Source organism: Zingiber officinale, chromosome 8A (assembly GCF_018446385.1).
Source record: "Zingiber officinale cultivar Zhangliang chromosome 8A, Zo_v1.1, whole genome shotgun sequence".
NCBI classification, from domain to species: Eukaryota; Viridiplantae; Streptophyta; class Magnoliopsida; order Zingiberales; family Zingiberaceae; genus Zingiber; species Zingiber officinale.
Window position 1 is genome coordinate 11,504,311 of NC_056000.1, and position 19,459 is coordinate 11,523,769.

A 19,459-nucleotide genomic window follows, 5' to 3' on the forward strand; every position below is an offset into this window, starting at 1 on the left:
GCTGAGGAAGCAATTGCTCCTTGGTATGTCCACATGTCTTCTTCCTTTGATAAAAGTGCTAGGTTTATCATCCGTCATCAATATGAAATTCCTCGGGAGTATGACATCATAATCCTGAAACCGGATGATCGTCCTCATCGTCCCCTTGTTAATTGTGTGACTTTTTTCAAGGATCAGCTGATAGGAGATTTAAGGTTTCCCATTCCTCCTTTTCTGATCGAAATAAACCAGTATTTTAATATTCCTTTGCAACAATTTGCCCCTAACACATTTTGTTATCTATGTGGTACTTACATGCTGTTTCGTTTGCTAGATATTCCTCCTACTCCTCAAAATTTCTTCATGTTTTTTTATCCCAAGTGTTCGGAACCTGGTGTTTTCTTGTTCCAATCACGAACTAAAATGGTTCTTTTTGAGGATATGACCTCGTCTCTTAAAGCTTGGAAATCCCGCTTCTTCTTCATAAAGTTTCTCGGACCCATTCCTTGGTCTTATGCTTGGAAATCCTCCTTACCCTCTTTGCCTGATATCAGAGAGTTCTATCTCCATCCTTCTTTTCCTATTTATTATGAAAAGTTGTTAAATCGTCGACTTTCTATTCCCAAGTGGCTGAGAATCGATCTTCTATACTTGTTCGGCCTAAGCCCCGTCAAACCTGATACACAAGGCTCTTTAGGTAAAACCCTGTTTCTTTCTTGTTGATTTTAACTAACTAAACTATTTTTCTTTTCTATGTAGTGGAGAGCTTTTATGACGCTTTGATTGATGAAGAACTGCGTCTGGAGGAGAACGCAATTCGCGCCAAAGAAAAAGAGCTTCTGGCTGCTATTACTCCGCCACCTTCAATCGAAGAGCCGACTCCTTTAGCTGAGGTACCCAGCTTTTCGGGAGTTCCTGAGGCTACTGAAGGTCTTCCCGCAGAAATCCCTGATGTTTCTTTACCCGCTGTTGCTTCTCCAATGGATGCTGCTACCTCATCGTCCGCCCCTCTTCCTATCATTGAACTCACGTCTCCTGGTAGCCCAGGTAAATCGATAACTAAAATTGCTACCGGCAAGCGTCCGGGCGCAAACTTACCAGGGTTCCTCTGTCAAAAAGGAGGCTTATCCTTCCTGCTGACGAACTGGTTTCAGAAGGTTTTGTTCCTGCTGACCTTCCTTCTGATGAGCCTACGCTGGCTGAACTTTACCCTTCTCTTAGTTTTCCTGCCTCCCCTTCCCCAATGCCAATGCTTCTGGCGATGTCTCTTTCACCTTTCCATTGTCTATTCCAGCGTCTGGATCTTTACCCTCCTCACCTTCTTCTTATTTAGTCTTTGCTCCTCCATCTATTTCTACTTCCTCATTCTCTGCTAGTTCTTTTACTATTCCTGTCCTCCCCATATTGCTAGGAGGTTCCTTTGCCCTTGCTTGGGATAAAGTTCGTTCCGTTTTTGAAGAACTCACTACTCCCGAAATAATTGATTGTTTCTCCCATAATGAGAATTAGGTATGTTTACTAACGTCTACTTTCTATTTCTTAGCGATCATCTTATGACCCTTTATTATATTTCTAGCGATGGATAGAAAACATGGGCTTGTCTCGGCTGATGCACAATTTATACAACGAGAACAAGAAGCTGAGATCTGAGAATGATAAGCTGAGACAACAGGTTACTGAATTATCTTCTGCCTTATTTTCCGCTGCTGCCAAGAAACAACTTGAAGCTCAGATTGAAAGTCTTCAAGCACAATTCCAATCAGCTACGGATCTTAACCAAGAATTAACTTCCAAAATTGGTGAACTAAAGGCTGATTATGAAGCGGAATTGGCTGAAAAACTCAAAGTCCTGCAGCTGAAGGAAGATGAAATAACTTCCTTGAACACCTCCCTTAATTCAGTTAAAACTGAGGTTTCTGTCAAAGAAAATGAACTGAAGACTTCCCAAACAGCTTTGGTAGTCTACAAGGCGAACAAAGATACTCGTTACAAGGAAAGGGCTACCATCATGATTGAATCTCCTGAATTCAATAGGCCAATCGTGAAGTCAATCTTAGCAGCCTTTACTGCGGGAGCTAAAGGGGCGATTCAACAATTGCGAGAGGAAAACTACTTATCTCGCGATCCTCCTCCCAACTTCCTAAATCGTCGCAAACTTATTGAGGACAAGCCTCCGGATCTATTCCCTCAGCTGACCTTAGTATGACTTTCTTTTCTTACTTAGATTCGAATCCCTGTAAAGGGGGACCAAAACTTTGTGATGACAATCTAGCGAACTCATGTAAAGTTGATTATCCCTTTTCATTGTTAAATTTACTCTTCCTTATGACGATCGTCTATTTTTTTTAAATATGTTAAATGTCGCTTGGCTGGTCATCATAAAACCTCACCCAATATATTATTATATTTATCTATTTAGACAATTTCATCATGACCGGGTGGTATATATCAATGCTGACAAATACCGTCCGATACTTTATAGATTAATTGTGTCTCGTTCGATCTAGTACAGTTCTATTGCGATATTCTCAATATCGGTCGATTTATTCTCCATGACAATGTCCGCTGCAAAGGAAAAAGGAGAAAATCAGTTAGCAATCAAGGCGAATGCACAAATAAAAGTCTTACCGAAGCCGCTCGGGAGGGGAGTCCGGATCGGACTCAAGCCAAATATGTACATCACCCCTTCGGGTAAGAATTTGTTGATGTCGAACTTCAGACCGGCTAGCATGTTGGCAGCATGAAGATAGTCCGGTCGGGTCTTGAACCTCTTTAGCTCAGGGGAGATTGGCGGTCCGACCTGCCACTGGGTCCGGAAAGAGGCCCGTTCGGGAAGATGAAGATAGAAGTAGTACTCTTTCCAATGTTTATTGGAAGAGGGAAGTTTATTAAAGAAGACTAAATCGGGCCGAGCCTGGAACATGTAAGTACCCAACTCGGACTGTTTAGGATAATAAAAATAATAGAAGACCTCCAGTCGGAGGGGAATGTTGTGGATTTTAAACAAGACGACAACGCCGCATAGAAGGCGGAAAGTGTTTGGGACTAAGCTTCCGAGCGGAATGTCGAAAAAATTACAAACTTCTACGATAAAGGGATGGATTGGAAAGTGCAGACCAGCTTTGAATTGGTCGCGGAAAACATAGAAAGCTCCGCGCGGCGGTTTGTGTGGCCGAGCGGAGGGGGAGGGTAAGATAAGTTCAAAATCAGAGGGGATGTCAAATTTGTCCATCAGAATATCAGCGTCGCGCCGATCGAAGCGCGACTCCATGGTGGTATACCATGGGCTGAGGGCTTGGTCTTGAGGCTGAGAGGAACTAGCCATTGTCCGAACGGACGAAACTACAAAAGGCGAGAAGAGGCAAACGATAGAAAGAAGAAGACGACAAGCAATACGGCAACCAGAGAGCAAGGACTCGACAAAAAAACACAAGGATAACAGAGAAGGGGTAAGGACCTTAGAAAGAAGCTGAGGATCGAAGGAAGAGTGTGAGAGGTCGCCGGAAGAAGCAGCAATAAGATCACCGGAGCAGGAACGACAAGGAAAGCTTCTGGGCACGCGAAAGCACAAATGCAGCGAGGAGGGGGAGAAGGCGAAGGCTTTATAGGGTTGAGCCCGAGCGGCCTCCACCGTCGGATGCAGGTCACGGGAATCGAAGCACGCATCGGGCCGTCCATTTCAAACTGCCTCGGTCTCGTCGCCTGCGACGCCGCCGTCGTACGCTGACGGTTGCAGCGCCACGTGGCATTCGACCAATGGAGGGCATTTAATGAGCGCCTTCACGAGGCGCAGAGCGCATGCCCGGCCTGGCCTTAATGTCGAAAATTGGCGTAAATTTCAAAAAGATCCGAGGAATGTCAGCGTTGACTGAGGTGATACCTAATCCTAGGGGGGGGGGTCGAGCGAAGGATGGTTTCACGGAGATGCCGCTCGGCGTAACTGGCAGTCCAGTCAATCGGACTAATTGCCTCATTCGACTAGACTTGAAGGGGAGGCAAGTGATCCGGCGATAAGGACAGGGGACCCCCTTTGAGGGGAGTCAATGACACGTAGAGGTCAAAAGTCAAAAGGGCCAACCTGAGGGCCAGCCGATCGGAGAAGGGTTGGATCGACCGGCCTAGTGAGTCCGAGCCGAAATCAACAACCCGACGGGGAGTCGGGTTTCCGACGCTCATGGTGAACAGGGTCACCGGGCTGAGCGGGTAGTCCGCTCGGCCAAGGCATAAAGCAGCAATGCTGTGAAGGAACAGTCTCAGCCAAGCACGCGATGGAGTAAAATCTTCCCGGTCGGACCGATACCTACGCCCGGTCGGACCGATGCTTGCAGAGCGGATGGTCGCTCGGCTCGGGGAAAAAGAGACAAGGACAAGGGGACATGGGGGAACATCTTCTGACAACAGGCATGTTCAACGACCAAGCCATACGCAGGATCTTACGACAGAAGGTTCTGCCGTCCCATCAGAGAGGTGCTCGGACTGTAGCAGTATGGTGTCAGGCATGCTCCTCTGGCAAGCCCATACCAAGGTATGGTAAAGGACACGTGTACGCCTCGGTAGGCGTGCATGAGCCTCCTCATAGCTCTATATAAGAGCCCGCAGACTTCGTCGGAGGTACGCAATCTCGCATCCTTGGAGCCACTTCATTGTTTTCCTCTTGCCTGACTTGAGCGTCAGAGGGTCGTCGCCGGGAACCCCTTCCCGGCTCGACTTCCTTGCAGGTTCGCCGGAGGTCAGTACGGCCGGTCAGAGATCCACATCATCAGTTCGAAGAGCGCCACGTACCCAGCGCCCATCGATTTAGTATTCAGACAGGATCAACAATGATAACAACCAAGCCTTATCCCACTATGTGGGGTTGGCTATATGGATCCTTTTACGTCATTGAGCTATATCTCTTACTATATCATCATATATTTAAATAAATTTTATCTTATTTTATTGTTGCTAACCAAGTATTTTTTGGTCTTCCTTTCATTTGATATGCATAGTTGTTATAATTTTACATTGCCTAACTGGAGCATTTATTGGTCGTATAAGTACATGCCCGTATTATCTTAAACGTGTTTCTCAGAGTTTTCCTTCAATAGATGCAACTCCGGCTTTTTCTTTTTTTTTTTTTAACTTCCTCCATATACAATTTGTAATTCCCCTCCAATGTCTGGTCTCACCACAGTAAAAGCAGGTTCGTTCCTTATAGGGGTGGCAATTCGGTTCGGGTTCGGGTTGACAGGTTCGGGTTGGCAGGTTGGCAGGTTGGCAAATGACAACCTGAACCCGACCTGATTATTATTTCGGGTCAAAATATTCAACCTGAACCTGATCTGTTTATTTACACTTGACCCGAACCCGACCCGAACCCGACCCGTTTGACCCGTTTAACCCGTTTGACACGTTTAACCCGTTTAACCCGTTCGACCCGTTTAACCTGTTTGACCCGTTTGACCCGAATATGACCTGAATTCATTAAATAAAATTTGTATATTTAATTAAAAATTAAAAATAACATTTATCTACACAAATTGAAAATTCATATCATAAATGATAAGTCATAGCAACATTGCAATCAATAGCATAACATATCTCTATGTTTAGGGTTTTTAACTTTTTTAAATTTGTAATTTTAGTTTAAATTTATAATTATTTATAAACGGGTTCGCGGGTTGTAATCGGGTCATTTCAGGTTGACCCGAACCCGACCTGTTTATTAATTGGGTCAAATGGGTCGACCCGATTTCGACCCGAACCCGAAACTACCCAACCCTAACCTGATTTTTTCGTGTTCGGTTCGGGTCGTGTTTTCGTGTCGGGTCAAAAATTGCCACCCCTAGTTCCTTAGACACACTGCCTTTAGGTTTCAATGCATAAGATTTAGGTTTACCTTTGGCTTGGGTCTTACCCTTACCTTTGGGCTGCCATTTACTTTTGACATCTTGCACTATCAATATGGTACTAGGCTTAGTCTTCTTAAGATTGAGTTTAATAGTTCTCAACATGCTTAACATATCAGACAATGACTTGTCAATTTCATTCATGTTATATTTCATGACAAATTGACTATAGCCTTATGATAACGATTGCAGAACAAGGTCAGTGCCACTTCTTGGCCCAGTGTAAACCCAATCTTTCAAGGTTCTCAACAACCCAATCATTTTAAGTACACGAGTTCCTACGAGACTTCCTTCTTGTATCTTGCATTGAAATAAAGTTTTAGATATCTTAAATCTCTCATGCCTTGCCTGCCCTGATATAGTTGTCTAAGGTGTTTAACCATATCATAAGTATCCATGTTCCCATGTTGTTTCTGAAGCTCAGAGTTCATGTTGGCAAGCATAAAGCATGACACATCCAATGCATCATCTTGATGCTTCTTAAGCATCCTTATCAACACGAGTAATAGTAGTGGAGGGTGGTTCAGGAATAGGTTACTCTAGGATATATAATTTTCTTTCTTGCTTGAGAATAATTCTCAAGTTTCTGTACCAGTCCAGGAAATTAGCTCCATTGAGCTTGCCTTTATCAAGGACAGATCATAGTGAGAAAGTATTAGACGTATTTGTTGACATAGTGATCTACAATAAAAAAATATAAAAATAAGAATCATATTTAAATCACTTAATTAGACCTTTAATTCAATGATTCTTTCACTAAACTGTAAATCTTGGTAGGAGCAAGTCATAGATGTGGACAACCGTAGTTTATCCACACTACTAGCTCTAGACCCAATAACAATAACATTTAAGTGAGATAAGATTCATATTATAGCTCATCTTGAGTTAACTTTGGCTAATCGCCCAAAACTAGTATAATTTATGTAGACAATGTTTACCAATTACATCGTATGTAACTCTTGGATAGTTAGGTGAATAACATTATTTATTTTTTGGCCTAACGTATGAGATATGCCTCTAAGTTCTCAATCTAATTGAGGTAACTTAATTAAGTCACACTCAAAGTTCAATAATTAGACATCATAATTGTTCTGTCACACTTTACCAAAATCAATTGAGTCACATTACTCTGACAAACATGTCTATAGTTGATAAAGATAATAGTGAGTACCAAACTTTGGTAGACATATTAAATTGACCTAATTAAGATAAAACCACTAATTAAACATGCATCACATACAAGCATGACATACATCAGCATATATGCATAATAAATAAAGAAACATTACATGTTTATGACCTGTCTACTGCGATCTTCTCAAGCCAATGAGAAGATCAAAAAGTCAACCTAAGGAATTGTATCTTCTCTAAGTGCTTCCTTGGTTATCGTGTGTTGTTGACATCCTTCTTTTCAATCATTGTCTAGTAGACTAGCACTCCTTCTTTGTTGCTTTACAAAGAAAAAAAAACCTTGAGTTACATTCGAGGGAATCTAATTTTATAACTGGAAGTATGAAGGTAAAAGACATGACATGCAAGTCGTATTATGAATTACAACATGCACACACACACATAATACAATCACATTGGATAAGGGGTCATAACCATGGACCATGACATACATCATTCGTAATAGATCTATGACATAATTGTAGGACATGTGCGACCGACAAGAGATGATGAATTGCCTGTAAAATAGAAATAACCCTTTCCTCGTTCTTTCTACGTAGTTAGATAACACAATTAAAATAAACAAAAATAAAGTGCATAAAAATGAACAACTAAAGAAATAAAGTAAGAAGGTTGATTTACTTGGTTATAACCTAGGTGGTTGTTAAAGGCGTTGAAAAGCTCTACTAGAAATACTTCTTCGTTGAAGGCGGAGTAGTCTCTTACAGAGGTTAACAGTGTTGAAACCCCAAGCTTGTTTTGATGTGATCAACAAAGTTAGGTTAGGTCCTGTGGTGTTTTAACCTTGTGTCTAAGTGTGTAGGAGCTTAGGAACACAAGAAGTCGAGCAAAAGACACAGCTAGAGAGAAGGACAGCACGGGAAAGAGCCGACGGGCTCGGTGCGTCTAAGGGACGAGAAGCTGCGCAAGAGTACGTGGGCGGATGAGAAGGTAGCATGCGACGTTTCTGAGGGACGAGAAGCCGGAGCGGAAGGTTGCTCGAGAAGGTCGAAATTGAGTTCGGGTGAGCCTTATTTTGGTTGGGCGAAATCACCCAAGCGAGTGGAGTCGGAGCGAAAGACCCGGACTGAGGCGAGCAACACCGGAACAGAGGGCCCGAACCTAATCCGGGCGCCCGCAGCGATTTAACCATGATCCGTTGTGAAGGGGATAAAGTTTTATCCTCTTCCATGCGCCTGGAACCCTTCAGGTGCCCCGACTGAGGCTATAAATATAGTCTTAGTCCAGAAGATTTTCAACACAACAAGCAATTTGATATTCAACACTTGTACGCTTCTATTGTTTAGTTTAGCTTCTCATTTTCTGTGCTTGAATGTTGTGAGAGGCTTCTCTGCCTGAAGGAGATCTTTATTGCGCTTCAACTTTCTTGGATTAATAACCTCTCCGGTTGCAACCAAGTTAAATCCGTGAGTCTCGTCTTTTTAGTTTATTTCTTTATTTAATTTACTCAAGTGTTTTTTTAAAAGTCCGAGAAGGGTATTTTGGTTGAAATTATGCAGGGTCATTCAACACTTTGATAGTCGGCCACCAACGGTGCCAACAAGTAGTATCAGAGCCAGGACGCTTCAGGAGGACTAACCGCTGATCGAAGCAAAGACGATGGCCGGACCAAGCATATACCTGCCAAAGTTCGAAGGGGAGTTCGCTAGCTAGAAAAAGTGAATGCAGGTATTTTTTTAAAATTGATTTCGATTTACTTCTAATAATGGAATTCGGTTTTATAGCACCGGAAGGTAAAGAAAAATATCAGTGGACAAAAAAAGGAGCAAGTTGACTACGTGACAAATGACAAAGCAGAGTTCCATCTGCTGAGCGCCCTTTCACCACAAGAAGTCAACCAGATCAGCAATTAAGACTCAGCAAAGGAGCTTTGAGAGAAGTTCCTTGAGCTACACGAAGGGATACCCGAAGCCAAGCTCGCGAGATGGGACTTACTTTGCAACCAGCTGACTAACCTACAACTTGAAGAAGATGAAACAATTGCGCATCTCCACTCAAGGATTAAGGAGCTCATCACCAGACTATTGAATCTCGAAGAAAAGGTAAGTAACCGAGATTCTCGTTAAATGCATTCCCTAGAAATACGAAATGGGCTTCACTAGTAGATGCTTTTTATATCTCTAAGGACTTAGAAACTATTACCTTAGAAAAAATATTTTTTACGTTTGAAGTGCATGAATCGAGATGTGTACAAGGTAAGTCAGGTACGATCTCTTCCTCCTGATAAATTATTTAAGTTTGTTAAAGTATTAACTAAAGATTGCTGCAAATTAGAAAAAGAGGTTAAAAATTTAAAATTAATTCTAGCTAAATCTTGCCCGTTAGAATAGTTTGACAAAGTAAAATTAGAAAATGATAATTTACAAAAAGAAATAAATAACTTAAAAATTCATGCATGCTTATCTAATACAAGTTTTAGAAAATTCAATAATCTAAATTGGTACTTTAGATATCACAAGGGATAAATTAAAAATATTTTAAAGAAATATGTCCCTAAGAAATATCTAATTAATCCAGTTGGTCGGAACCTATATTGGGTACCAAAATCTTGTCTAACTTAAACCTTAATTAGACTTAGCGCTTTCAGTGAGAAAATTAAACATTTAATTTCTTTATGAGGCTTTGTCTAGAAAGTGGTTGTTGCTTTAATAACTAAGAAGGCCTAATGTCGTACCACTGCCTGGAAGTCAAATATTAAAATAAAAAAGTTTAATTGACTAACTGATAAAGCATTAAATTGAAATTAGATAATGCTTTAAAAAAGTTACTCAATTTTTTTTTTAAATTTGCCAAAAATATGTTCTTTTATGAAAACTTAGAAAAATGTCTCAAAAATATCTTGCAAAATGCCTAACTTAGATTTTTTTACTTAGAAAAGTTTTTCGGCTTGAATTTGTTTTCTCTTAGAAAATTATCGAAAAATTTTTTTAGTCAAAAATATTTTTCTGCTTGAAATTTTTTACTTAGAAATTTTTACAAAATTTTCAGTATTATCAAAATTTTCAAAGTTTTCAAAGTTTGATAAAATTATTTCAAAAATTTTCTACCTTTAGATTTGTCTTAGTACTCTATTTTTATGTGATCAAAGGGGGTGAAGGAAAAGATTAAGTTTAGGGGGAGGTAGATTCAAATTTTTTATTTTTGCACTTTATTGCAGAATTTATTATTTTAACTTTATGTCTCTTTACCCTAACTTAACTTGGGTTGTTCACATCAGAAAGAAGAAGATTGTTGGAATCCCAAGGTTGTTTCGATGTGATCAAGCAAGTTAGATTAGGTCCTGTGGTGTTTTAACCTTGTGTCTAAGTGTAACGACCCGACCCTTTGGCCTCTTGGGCGGCCCTTGTGGCAGCCCACTGGTGGCCCTTATGTCGTCGGTCCATTTGGCGACCTCTCATGTCGTCGACCGACGACCCTTTGGCCGTGCCGTTACTCACTAGGACTTTCCACCCCTGGCCAGTGGATTTTTGCCTCCTCTAGTCCTAGTGAGTAACGGCACGGCCAAAGGGTCGTCGGTCGACGACATGAGAGATCGCCAAATGGGCCGACGACATAAGGGCCACCAGTGGGTTGCCACAAGGGTCGCCCAAGAGGCCAAAGGGTCGGGTAGTTACACTAAGTGTGTAGGAGTTTAGGAACACAAGAAGTCGAGCAAAAGATGCAACTAGCGAGAAGGACGGCACAGGAGAGAACCGACGGGCTCGGTACGTTCGAGAGACGAGGAGTTGCGGAAGAGTACGCAGGCGGACGAGAAGGAAGCATGCGGTGTTTCCGAGGGACGAGAAGCCGGAGCGGAAGGTTGCTTGAGAAAGCCAAAATTGGGTTCGAGTGAGCCTTGTTTCGGTTGGACGAAATCACCCAAGCGAGCGGAGCCGGAGCGAAAGACCCGGACTGAGGCGAGTAGCACTGGAGCAGAGGGCCCGGATCGAAAAATGTCAACCATGTTGACTTTAGTGGTTCGGGCGCCCGGACCAATCCGGGCACCCGGAGCAATTCCAGGCGCTCGAAACCCTACATTGACCAGATCACGATTTGACTGTGATTCATTATGAAGGGGATAAAGTTGTATTCCCTTCTAGGCGCCTGGAACCCTCTAGGCGCCCCGACCAAGGCTATAAATACAGTCTCGGTCCAGAAGTTTTTCAACACAACAAGCAATTTGATATTCAATATTTGTACGCTTCTATTGTTTAGTTTAGCTTCTCATTTTCTGTGCTTGAATACTATAAAAGGTTTCTCCGCCTGAAGGAGATCTTTATTGTGCTTCAACTTACTTGAATTAACAACTTCTCCGGTTGTAACCAAGTCAAATCTGTGAGCCTTGTCTTTTTAGTTTCTTTCTTTATTTAATTTACGCAAGTGTTCTTTTAATGTCCGAGAAGGGTTTTGTTTTTATATTGTGCAGGGCCATTCAACCCCTCTGATAGCCGACCACCAACGATCCCCAACAAACAACTCAAGAAAAAGATTAGAAAAGATTATAATAGTTATTGTTCAAGTTGTTTTTTAATTCCTAGATCCAGGGGTCTTTTATAGCTCATAGAAAATGTTTTTCGAAACTTGAAGGATTCTTCAAGGTGGTCCAAGACACATTCAACAAGACAAGTTTTATCGCCGAAGATGAAACTTTATTTCCAGCTAACAGTTATCTGAAGGCGCCTTTAACAGATTAGAAGATGCCTTCGATACTATTCATGCAAGGCACCATCCAATACGTTGAAGGCTCCTTCCATGAGGTAGGTCAACCTTTTTACTGATCTTCTTTGCGTGGGTGATGCTCTGGTTATCCGGAATTGAGCTCACTTAAATCCAACTTTGACCTTCTCCTTGAGTAAATTTTTTTTCGGCTTCTCATCCCTCGAATGTCGTGTATGTCCTTCTCATCCACCGGTGTACTCTTCCACAACATATCATCCCTCGGATGCACTGAGTCCTTCGACTCCTTTCTTGTGTCATCATTCTTGCTAGCCGTGTCTTCCACTCAGCTTCTTGTACTCCTAAGTTCCTGCACAATTAGACACAAGACATCAAACACAAACATGACCTAACTTCAATAGGTTGACTACATCAAAACTACCATGGGGTACTTACAATAGTTTTGTTTTATTATGATTGCAAACAATGATTTATGAGGTGTAACCTACAACAATCCAGCAAGTCGGTTAGTAGGCGGGATCAAGGGGCAGCACCCCTTGCGGCCGGGGAGGGGGGGGGGGGGGTCGGGGTAGTGCTCCTTGCGGGGGGTCGGGGCAGTGCCCCTGAAGCAAAATTATTTTAGTAACTCATTGAATGAGTTGTTGTCCTTAGTACATAAAGAGAAACCCAAGACCCTATATAACAAATTGATGCATCCTTGGCATACATATTGTACAATCTGTTCACAACAGTTTGTGAGTTATTTCACAATCTGTTCTGATTATGAAAATCGTGGATTTTGTAAGCTTTTTTTGAATGAAATCGGATTGTAGCACACATTCATATTATGTATGAAGATGCTACAATTGCTTCAGTTTGATTAACATAAACTATTTCATGCTCAACAAAACACTCATATAATCATGTAAATCATTATAAAGATATATTCGTTATATATATCATATATAAAACAAAATTAAAAATGATGTATATGCATTCGCAAGTAACTCTGATACGATTTGTTGTATCTAAAGGATATTAACATATCTCCACAATAATATGATATTATATATTTTGGACCTAAGCCCTCATAACTTTATTTGTGAGCTCTATTCAAAAAATTCCATTTCAATTGAGATATCTTCTATTTTTTTAAAACTCATGATTTTTTTTATATCTTTCTAATATTAATATGAAACTTTAATTCTATTATAACATTTTTCCCATTATGTACTTTAAGATTAGCATTTTTGTTTTTCTTGTTCACTATGCTGATTATGTGATATGTGATATGTGATTTGTGATTTGTGATTTGAGTAATGACTTACTCAACGTGAATTTCACCCTTAATTGTGGCAATGTCATTTACAAAGCTAAAATGTTTGAAAACACACAAAAGAAGGGGGGAAAATCAATTGAAATTCAGTAGCTTACACCATAATGATCAAAAGGGAATTTATATACCTGCGAGTCCAGCAGGCTACGGATTAGACCAAACACATGAAGTCATTAAGATTTTTACTTTAATTTTAAATTTTTAAGTATTTTTTCCTCAACTCATGGGCCAACCCAAGCTCGTCGTAAGTTGACCTGTGTGGATCACGGGCCTAGGTAGGTCAGCTCACCTGGATCTACTTTAAATAAATTGATAAAATTTTAACCCAATTCGCTTTAATAATTTGACAAGATGGGTCAACCTAACGAATCCAACTTAAATTGACGATTCTATCGGAAACTTACGCCAAGTACCAGATTACGTTGATACTCAAGGATGTCAATCTCTGAGCAAGAAGTCATGGTACTCAAACAATCGATATCTAAGTACTACATCTGGATGCTCGGGGGAGCGGGGAGTTGATATCTGAGTACTAAGTCTGGATGCTTAGAGAAAGCTAATATTCAAGCACTAAATTTGTATTTTGGGGGAAAGTCGATATGTGAGAGAATTAAGTGTGGATGTTAGGGGAAAATTGATATTCGAGTACTAAGGCAGGGTGCTCGGGGAAATGACTCACGTACCATCACATGTCCCTTTCAAATCGGACTAAGCTGTGTAATCGAATGAAGTCCGATTAAAAATCTTCAGTCGAAGAGGATTAACTTAGGGATAATTTCATATGTTAGTACATGTCCCTCCTTCAAATAGTATTGAGAGAGGAGGTGAATTTTAGGATTTTTTAAAAAATAAAAATGGCTGGCTAATTTTAGTTTTTTATTTTAAATTATTTAAGAAATATGAAGAGAATTTCCTTGGCTGTTTCATTTGGCAGTGAAAGCCTTGTGTGCCGTTACTTGTGTAGCAAATTAGTTCAATGCCCTGATTTTGCCAATATTAAATCTAACCCAAACCCTCTTTAGGTAAAGACCCAATTGAAGCGTCGTAAGTGGCACACATCTGTTTCTTAACCAACCACAATGCAAACAGGCAGCGTACAGTAGCAGTCATTACATTAATTCCTCCCGACAATTAACTCCTCATCTCAGAGAAGAAAACCACCAACAGTACAACATTTTTAATGCTGTTGGTACTAAATAGCTAAATCTGCTCTCTCTCCTCTGCTTTTCCAGTTTTCTCGCTCACCAAATATCCAGTTCTACGTCCAACTCTTGCAAGGAGACGCCTTTACCTTTTGTCTTCCCTCAAAAAACTGATCCTTTTTTGCTTTACTCTGCGGCGGGGAGATGAAGAAGCTCGGAAACGGGAAGGGGCGGAAGGTGCACCCTGCGCCGGCGCAGCAAGACCACCTGGCAGCGCTCCCAGCGGCAGTGATGGCCCTGGCGGCGACTCTGACGCCGGGGGAGCAGGAGGTCCTGGCCTACTTACTGTCTGGCGGCGGTAGGTGGAGGGAGCAGCGGAGGCGTAGGCCACATCCCCCGGAGCTGGGGTGCGACTGCTTCGGGTGCTACAAGAGCTTTTGGGCGCGGTGGGACGCGTCGCCGAACAGACATGTCATCCATCGAATCATCGACGCCGTCGAGGAGACCCTGGAGAGCAAGGAGCGCGTTCGCGGGCGCCGCCGGAGGCAAAGAGAGCGGAAAGGCTGCGGCTTTGTGGCGGCGGATGGGGAGGAGAGCTTGGAATTGGAAGCAAAACTGTTCCCGGGGGCGGATGGAGGTCATTTGGCTGGCGATAATATTACTGATGGATTGGGCGATGAGGGTTGTGTTCATGGTGATGGTGATGATGAAGAAGAAGAAGGTGAAGAAATAGAGGGAAAACAAGAAGTAGAAGAAGAACGATTAGAAGACGAAGAAGAACAAGATAATGATGAGAACAACAGCCATGAGAGCAAGAGCTCAATGAGGAGATTCATGAGTTTTCTTGGAGAAAGTGTTTGGGGAGTTTGGAGTTGAACGAAAAGCCAAAGATAGAGCTGGAAAAAAGAAGGGTGTTTTCTGCAGAAATAAAAGAAGGTTAATGAACACTCTATCTTTTGTTCTATAATTTATCTTATCAATAGGGTTCTAAGAAATCTGCCGACTAGTGGTCTTCAGCTTCATGTTGTTAAAAAAAACACAAGGGGGAAAAAGTTAGGCGGTCGCTTTGCATGTGCTAAACCTTTCGCCTGATTTTAGTGATTTGCTTTCCCAATTTGTTGTCAAATCCATCATTAGAAAGACCATTTATTGCTTCCAGACCCCAGTCCCGTTCCTTGGAAATGCTCAACAGAAAATCATCATAAAAATGTTCGAGATTGATAGCTTCTTAATATTTCAAAAGCTCAAACCGAAACCATTACCAAATCATTAATGGCTCTTCACTTCATGCCCAAAGTTGATTTAGCATTTTTGCTTCATCAAGTTTGCTGAGTAATTTAATTGCTAAAGGAGAGAATAGTCATCTAAGCTACCAAGTTTCAATTATTGTGCTCACTTTCTCCATGTTTATTTATTAATCTCTGCAGCCATCTTGTAGGCGTGTGATAGCCCATGCTCAATGGCTAAATTATTAATGCAATCAATTGTTCCTTTCAAAAAGTTGATTTCAAAATTCATAGGATGCTTGGTCCTCTTTTGTCCTGGGGAAATAACAGTGGATAACCCAGAGCACAATGACACAGTCTTGTCAATATTGAGGCCATATTTTGTCAGCTTTTGCTAGTTTTTAGGTTGCATCCAAAAGATGGCTCTGCTTCTTTCAGTGTTTTTTCTGCGGTGGCTCTTCTGATCTTATCCTTTGTGTCTTTCATTTCCATCCCTGTTTTCTTGAGATTCAAGGCATTATTTTTATTTCTACATGTTCTTGATTTGTGGTTCCTTGGCCAAATTATACAAGCGATTTGACTACTAAACTGGTGCCCTACAGGTGGGACTTGGTCATGGTGGAGATAGAATTCTGCATTCTTTTTTTTTCTGTCTCATATTTTTTGTGTTGGATTTTGTGCTGTTTGTATTTTAAATGAACGAGTTTAACTGCAATTGTTGGGTGTTGTGCTCTGTAATTAGTTTGCAATTTCAGTCGCCATATTGTTCAACCTTGTGCATCTCGATGTCATATTGAATTTTCAATTCTTTCAAGCTTATCTTCAGAGATTCTCATTTGTTATAAATACAATGACATAGGCCATGAGGTAGCCTGAAGGTTTCTGATTATATAAAAGGTTCTGTTTTCGGTTACTACACATATGTATACTTTTAAAAGCACTACTAAATTTTTATAGGGATTATGTCCAAGTATCAACTTAGCTATACTACGGGGTTACTACTTTGTGATATAATCTGATGGTAACAGGTGCAGTTGTGATTTAGTGGTCTCTCCAAGATGATCTCACGTATTTTGAAAGGGATAACTCATGAGAATTTATTCAGCCTTAGTCTTCATATGGGATATGAGATAATCCAATATCAGATAATCCAAATGGCCCCTCCAAGGTGATCCCATGAATTTTGGAAGGGATAAATTATGAGAATTTATTCAACCTTAGCTTTCCTATATAAGGGATATGAGATAATCCAAAATAATATTTACTCATGTCAAGAATCGGAGACATCTAGTCCATAAAAAAGTGGATCAGGAGATAGACTATTTGTAATTGCGATCAGATTGTGATCATGATTCGGTCGTAATTGATTGTGATCTTTTTTTGGATTCATCGTCCCCTTAGGTTATAGTTTGGAGTTGGGCGGATGACCGAAGATCGCCAACAGTGGGCAAGTGGTCAGGCTGTTGGGCGCCGAGTGATGGGTGGTCGTCGGCTGGCCTCCGTATGAATTTAGTGAGGGATCGTAATAAAAAAAAAAAATTAATCTTTTAAAATTAGTGAATGAACTACTTTATCATTATAGAAAGTACCTTCGTACCACACATATTGGCGAAAGCATATCTAAGGCCGCACAATTGACGAGCCCAAGGCCCAACAATGTTGGTGATTAAGAGGCCCTGGCGCCTGGCAGCGGCTGCTGAACCAGTCAGCAGTGTCGACGATGGCTGCTCTACGCCTCATCACGCTCAGCGCTGCCAATCCATGGTCTTCGCCAGCGCCCGCCGCTGCTCGCTGTGGAAATTATTCCTTCCCTGTCAAGTCCTCAAGCCTTCCTCTTTCCTGCAGCTCGAGAACTGGCCAAATTATCAGGGGGAGGAGGTTGATGGTTAGGGCTGGCCCTCCGAGCACCAACAGCCTCATCCTCGCGTTCCTGCTCCCGCTCTCCCTTCTCGTCGGCACCATCTTCGCGGCCGCGCGCATCGCCGACAGGCTCGACGAGAAGTTCCTCGATGAGGTAAGGACGAGGCGAGTGACTCCGCCCACCACCTGTTCGACATTTGACAATTTATTTTGATTTTCTCAATGCCCCCTTCTTGAAGCTCGCGATGAACGAAGCGATCTTGGAGGAAATGGACGAGGATGATGTAGACGAAGATGAGGACGATCGAGGCGTATTGGTAGAGGAAGAGGACGGGGTTGCGGCGATTCCAAAGACTCGAAATCGCCCCAAACGAGTAGTGTAAAAACTTGTGATCGCCATCTATGTATGTGTCAGTTCTTAACTATGAATTTGTACCATGGTTGTGTTGATATCTTCGAATTCTGTACTGCATCCAAACTTCGATCATCATCCGAATCTGTAGTGGAATTACTAAAATCTGAGCTCAAACAAAAATAATCGAGAAGAGAACGACGGAGGCAGGTGCAGATTTGGGTGTTGTTGATCCAAATAAAAAATCTTGTATCCGTGAGCAATTTGATTGTTGTTAGAAGGTGGCCGAGCAAACTGTGTAGTGCGGCTTAGGGTAAGGCTCCTGATGCCAGGGTGCGGTTTCTAAATGTGTATAAATTATACTTGGAACGAATCAACTTTGCTCATGACGAATTAGTCACCGACTCAAAACTGAATAAGGGAGGAGAGTTAGAGTTCTGTTAGATTTCTGGCCGGTATTAAAATTATGATAAATATTTAATGAATAGATTTATTAAATTATTATATTAATATTAAGTTGTTTCTTGAAAGAAACTTATTGTAGTATCAGACTGTAAAATATCAATAAGGATCGTTACAGTTCTATAAGAATTTTAATGTCATATTAAATAAATGAAAATTTTCACATCGTATGAACAAATATTATAGAAAATTAATAGTTTAAGATTTGGAACATAAAGTATAAGAATTTTCATTGATAAATCAATAGAGGTAGTATATATAAAGATAATATTTTGTGTATATAAGAGACATAATTGGTAGGTGAGAAAATAAAGATGATAAAAAAACTTGAGTTTTAAGTTATAGTTCACACAACAAGTAAAATAAGAAATATAATAGATATTGTTGTAGATAGTTCGTTAAATAATGAAGTTATAACGTTAGTTAGAAAAAATGATAGAATTATAGCTCTCAATATAGTAATGGCGAAAGAAACTATGAACGTAATTAGTATATATGCATCTCAAGTAGGATTAGATAAAGCTATCAAATCAAGATTTTAGGATTATCTAGATAAAATATTATAAAATATTCCATCAAATGAAATGATTTTAATATGAGACAATATAAATGAGCATGTCGGAGTGAAAAAATAAAGAATATGAGAAGGTACATTGGGATTATGAATTTGGAATGAAAAATGAAGAAGAGAAAATTATATTAAATTTTGTGATAGCATATGACCTTCTATTAGTCAATATATTCTTTAAGAAAATAGAACACTTGGTCACGTTCAAAGTGGAAATAATAAATCACAAATTAAATAAATCACTTTGGATTGCCTTTTGATGGTTGGAAATGTAGCAACATTTCTCTTTCAAACCCTCAAGAACTGGCATAAATAAGTGTTCTTCAAATCTTCATGAAAATCCCTTTTCTAGGGTTACTTTAACACCTCTTAATCGATTGGCTTACCCCCAATGATTATCACGTCAGTTTAATCGTTCAAAATTTATAGAACGACTCTTTTTCATCCATCTAATCAATTAGTGAGCTATATCAATCGATTCGGTAGCTTTTAATCAATTACCTAATTGATTCAGATGCTTTTTATTCTCGTGCAACTTTCTACCAATCGATTGGCCAAATTCCTAATTGATTCAGCACCCCTCTGTTTGCTAGAAGGCTACTTCCAATTGATTGGCCTAGCCTTAATCGATTTCCCCAATCGATTTCAGGCTTTCTGTTCATGAGAGAAACACAGCTTAATCGATTGCCTTAATCGATTATCATGAGCCAATCGCTTACTCAATTGATTCCTCACCCATTTATACTCTCGCGAAGAACTCCTAAACGATTACTTGGGCCTAATCGTTTGTCCAACCCTTAACTCTACCCGAGTTTAGTGT

General features: G+C 40.7%; 2 protein-coding genes across 2 annotated transcripts; both read left to right on the forward strand.

The window, feature by feature from the left end:
• The first annotated feature begins 14,127 nt into the window (after positions 1–14,127).
• On the forward strand, positions 14,128–16,222 carry LOC122012449. The gene is made up of 2 exons (XM_042568993.1): positions 14,128–15,107; positions 16,000–16,222. Exon 1 carries the CDS (start codon positions 14,376–14,378, stop codon positions 15,045–15,047), a length of 672 nt encoding a protein of 223 aa, XP_042424927.1. The 5' UTR covers positions 14,128–14,375; the 3' UTR covers positions 15,048–15,107; positions 16,000–16,222.
• Positions 16,223–17,069: 847 nt separating this feature from the next.
• Positions 17,070–17,709, forward strand: LOC122012450. Its single transcript, XM_042568994.1, has 2 exons — positions 17,070–17,411; positions 17,497–17,709. The coding sequence occupies exons 1-2, from the start codon at positions 17,118–17,120 to the stop codon at positions 17,638–17,640; spliced, it is 438 nt and encodes a 145-aa protein (XP_042424928.1). The 5' UTR covers positions 17,070–17,117; the 3' UTR covers positions 17,641–17,709.
• Positions 17,710–19,459: the final 1,750 nt, after the last annotated feature.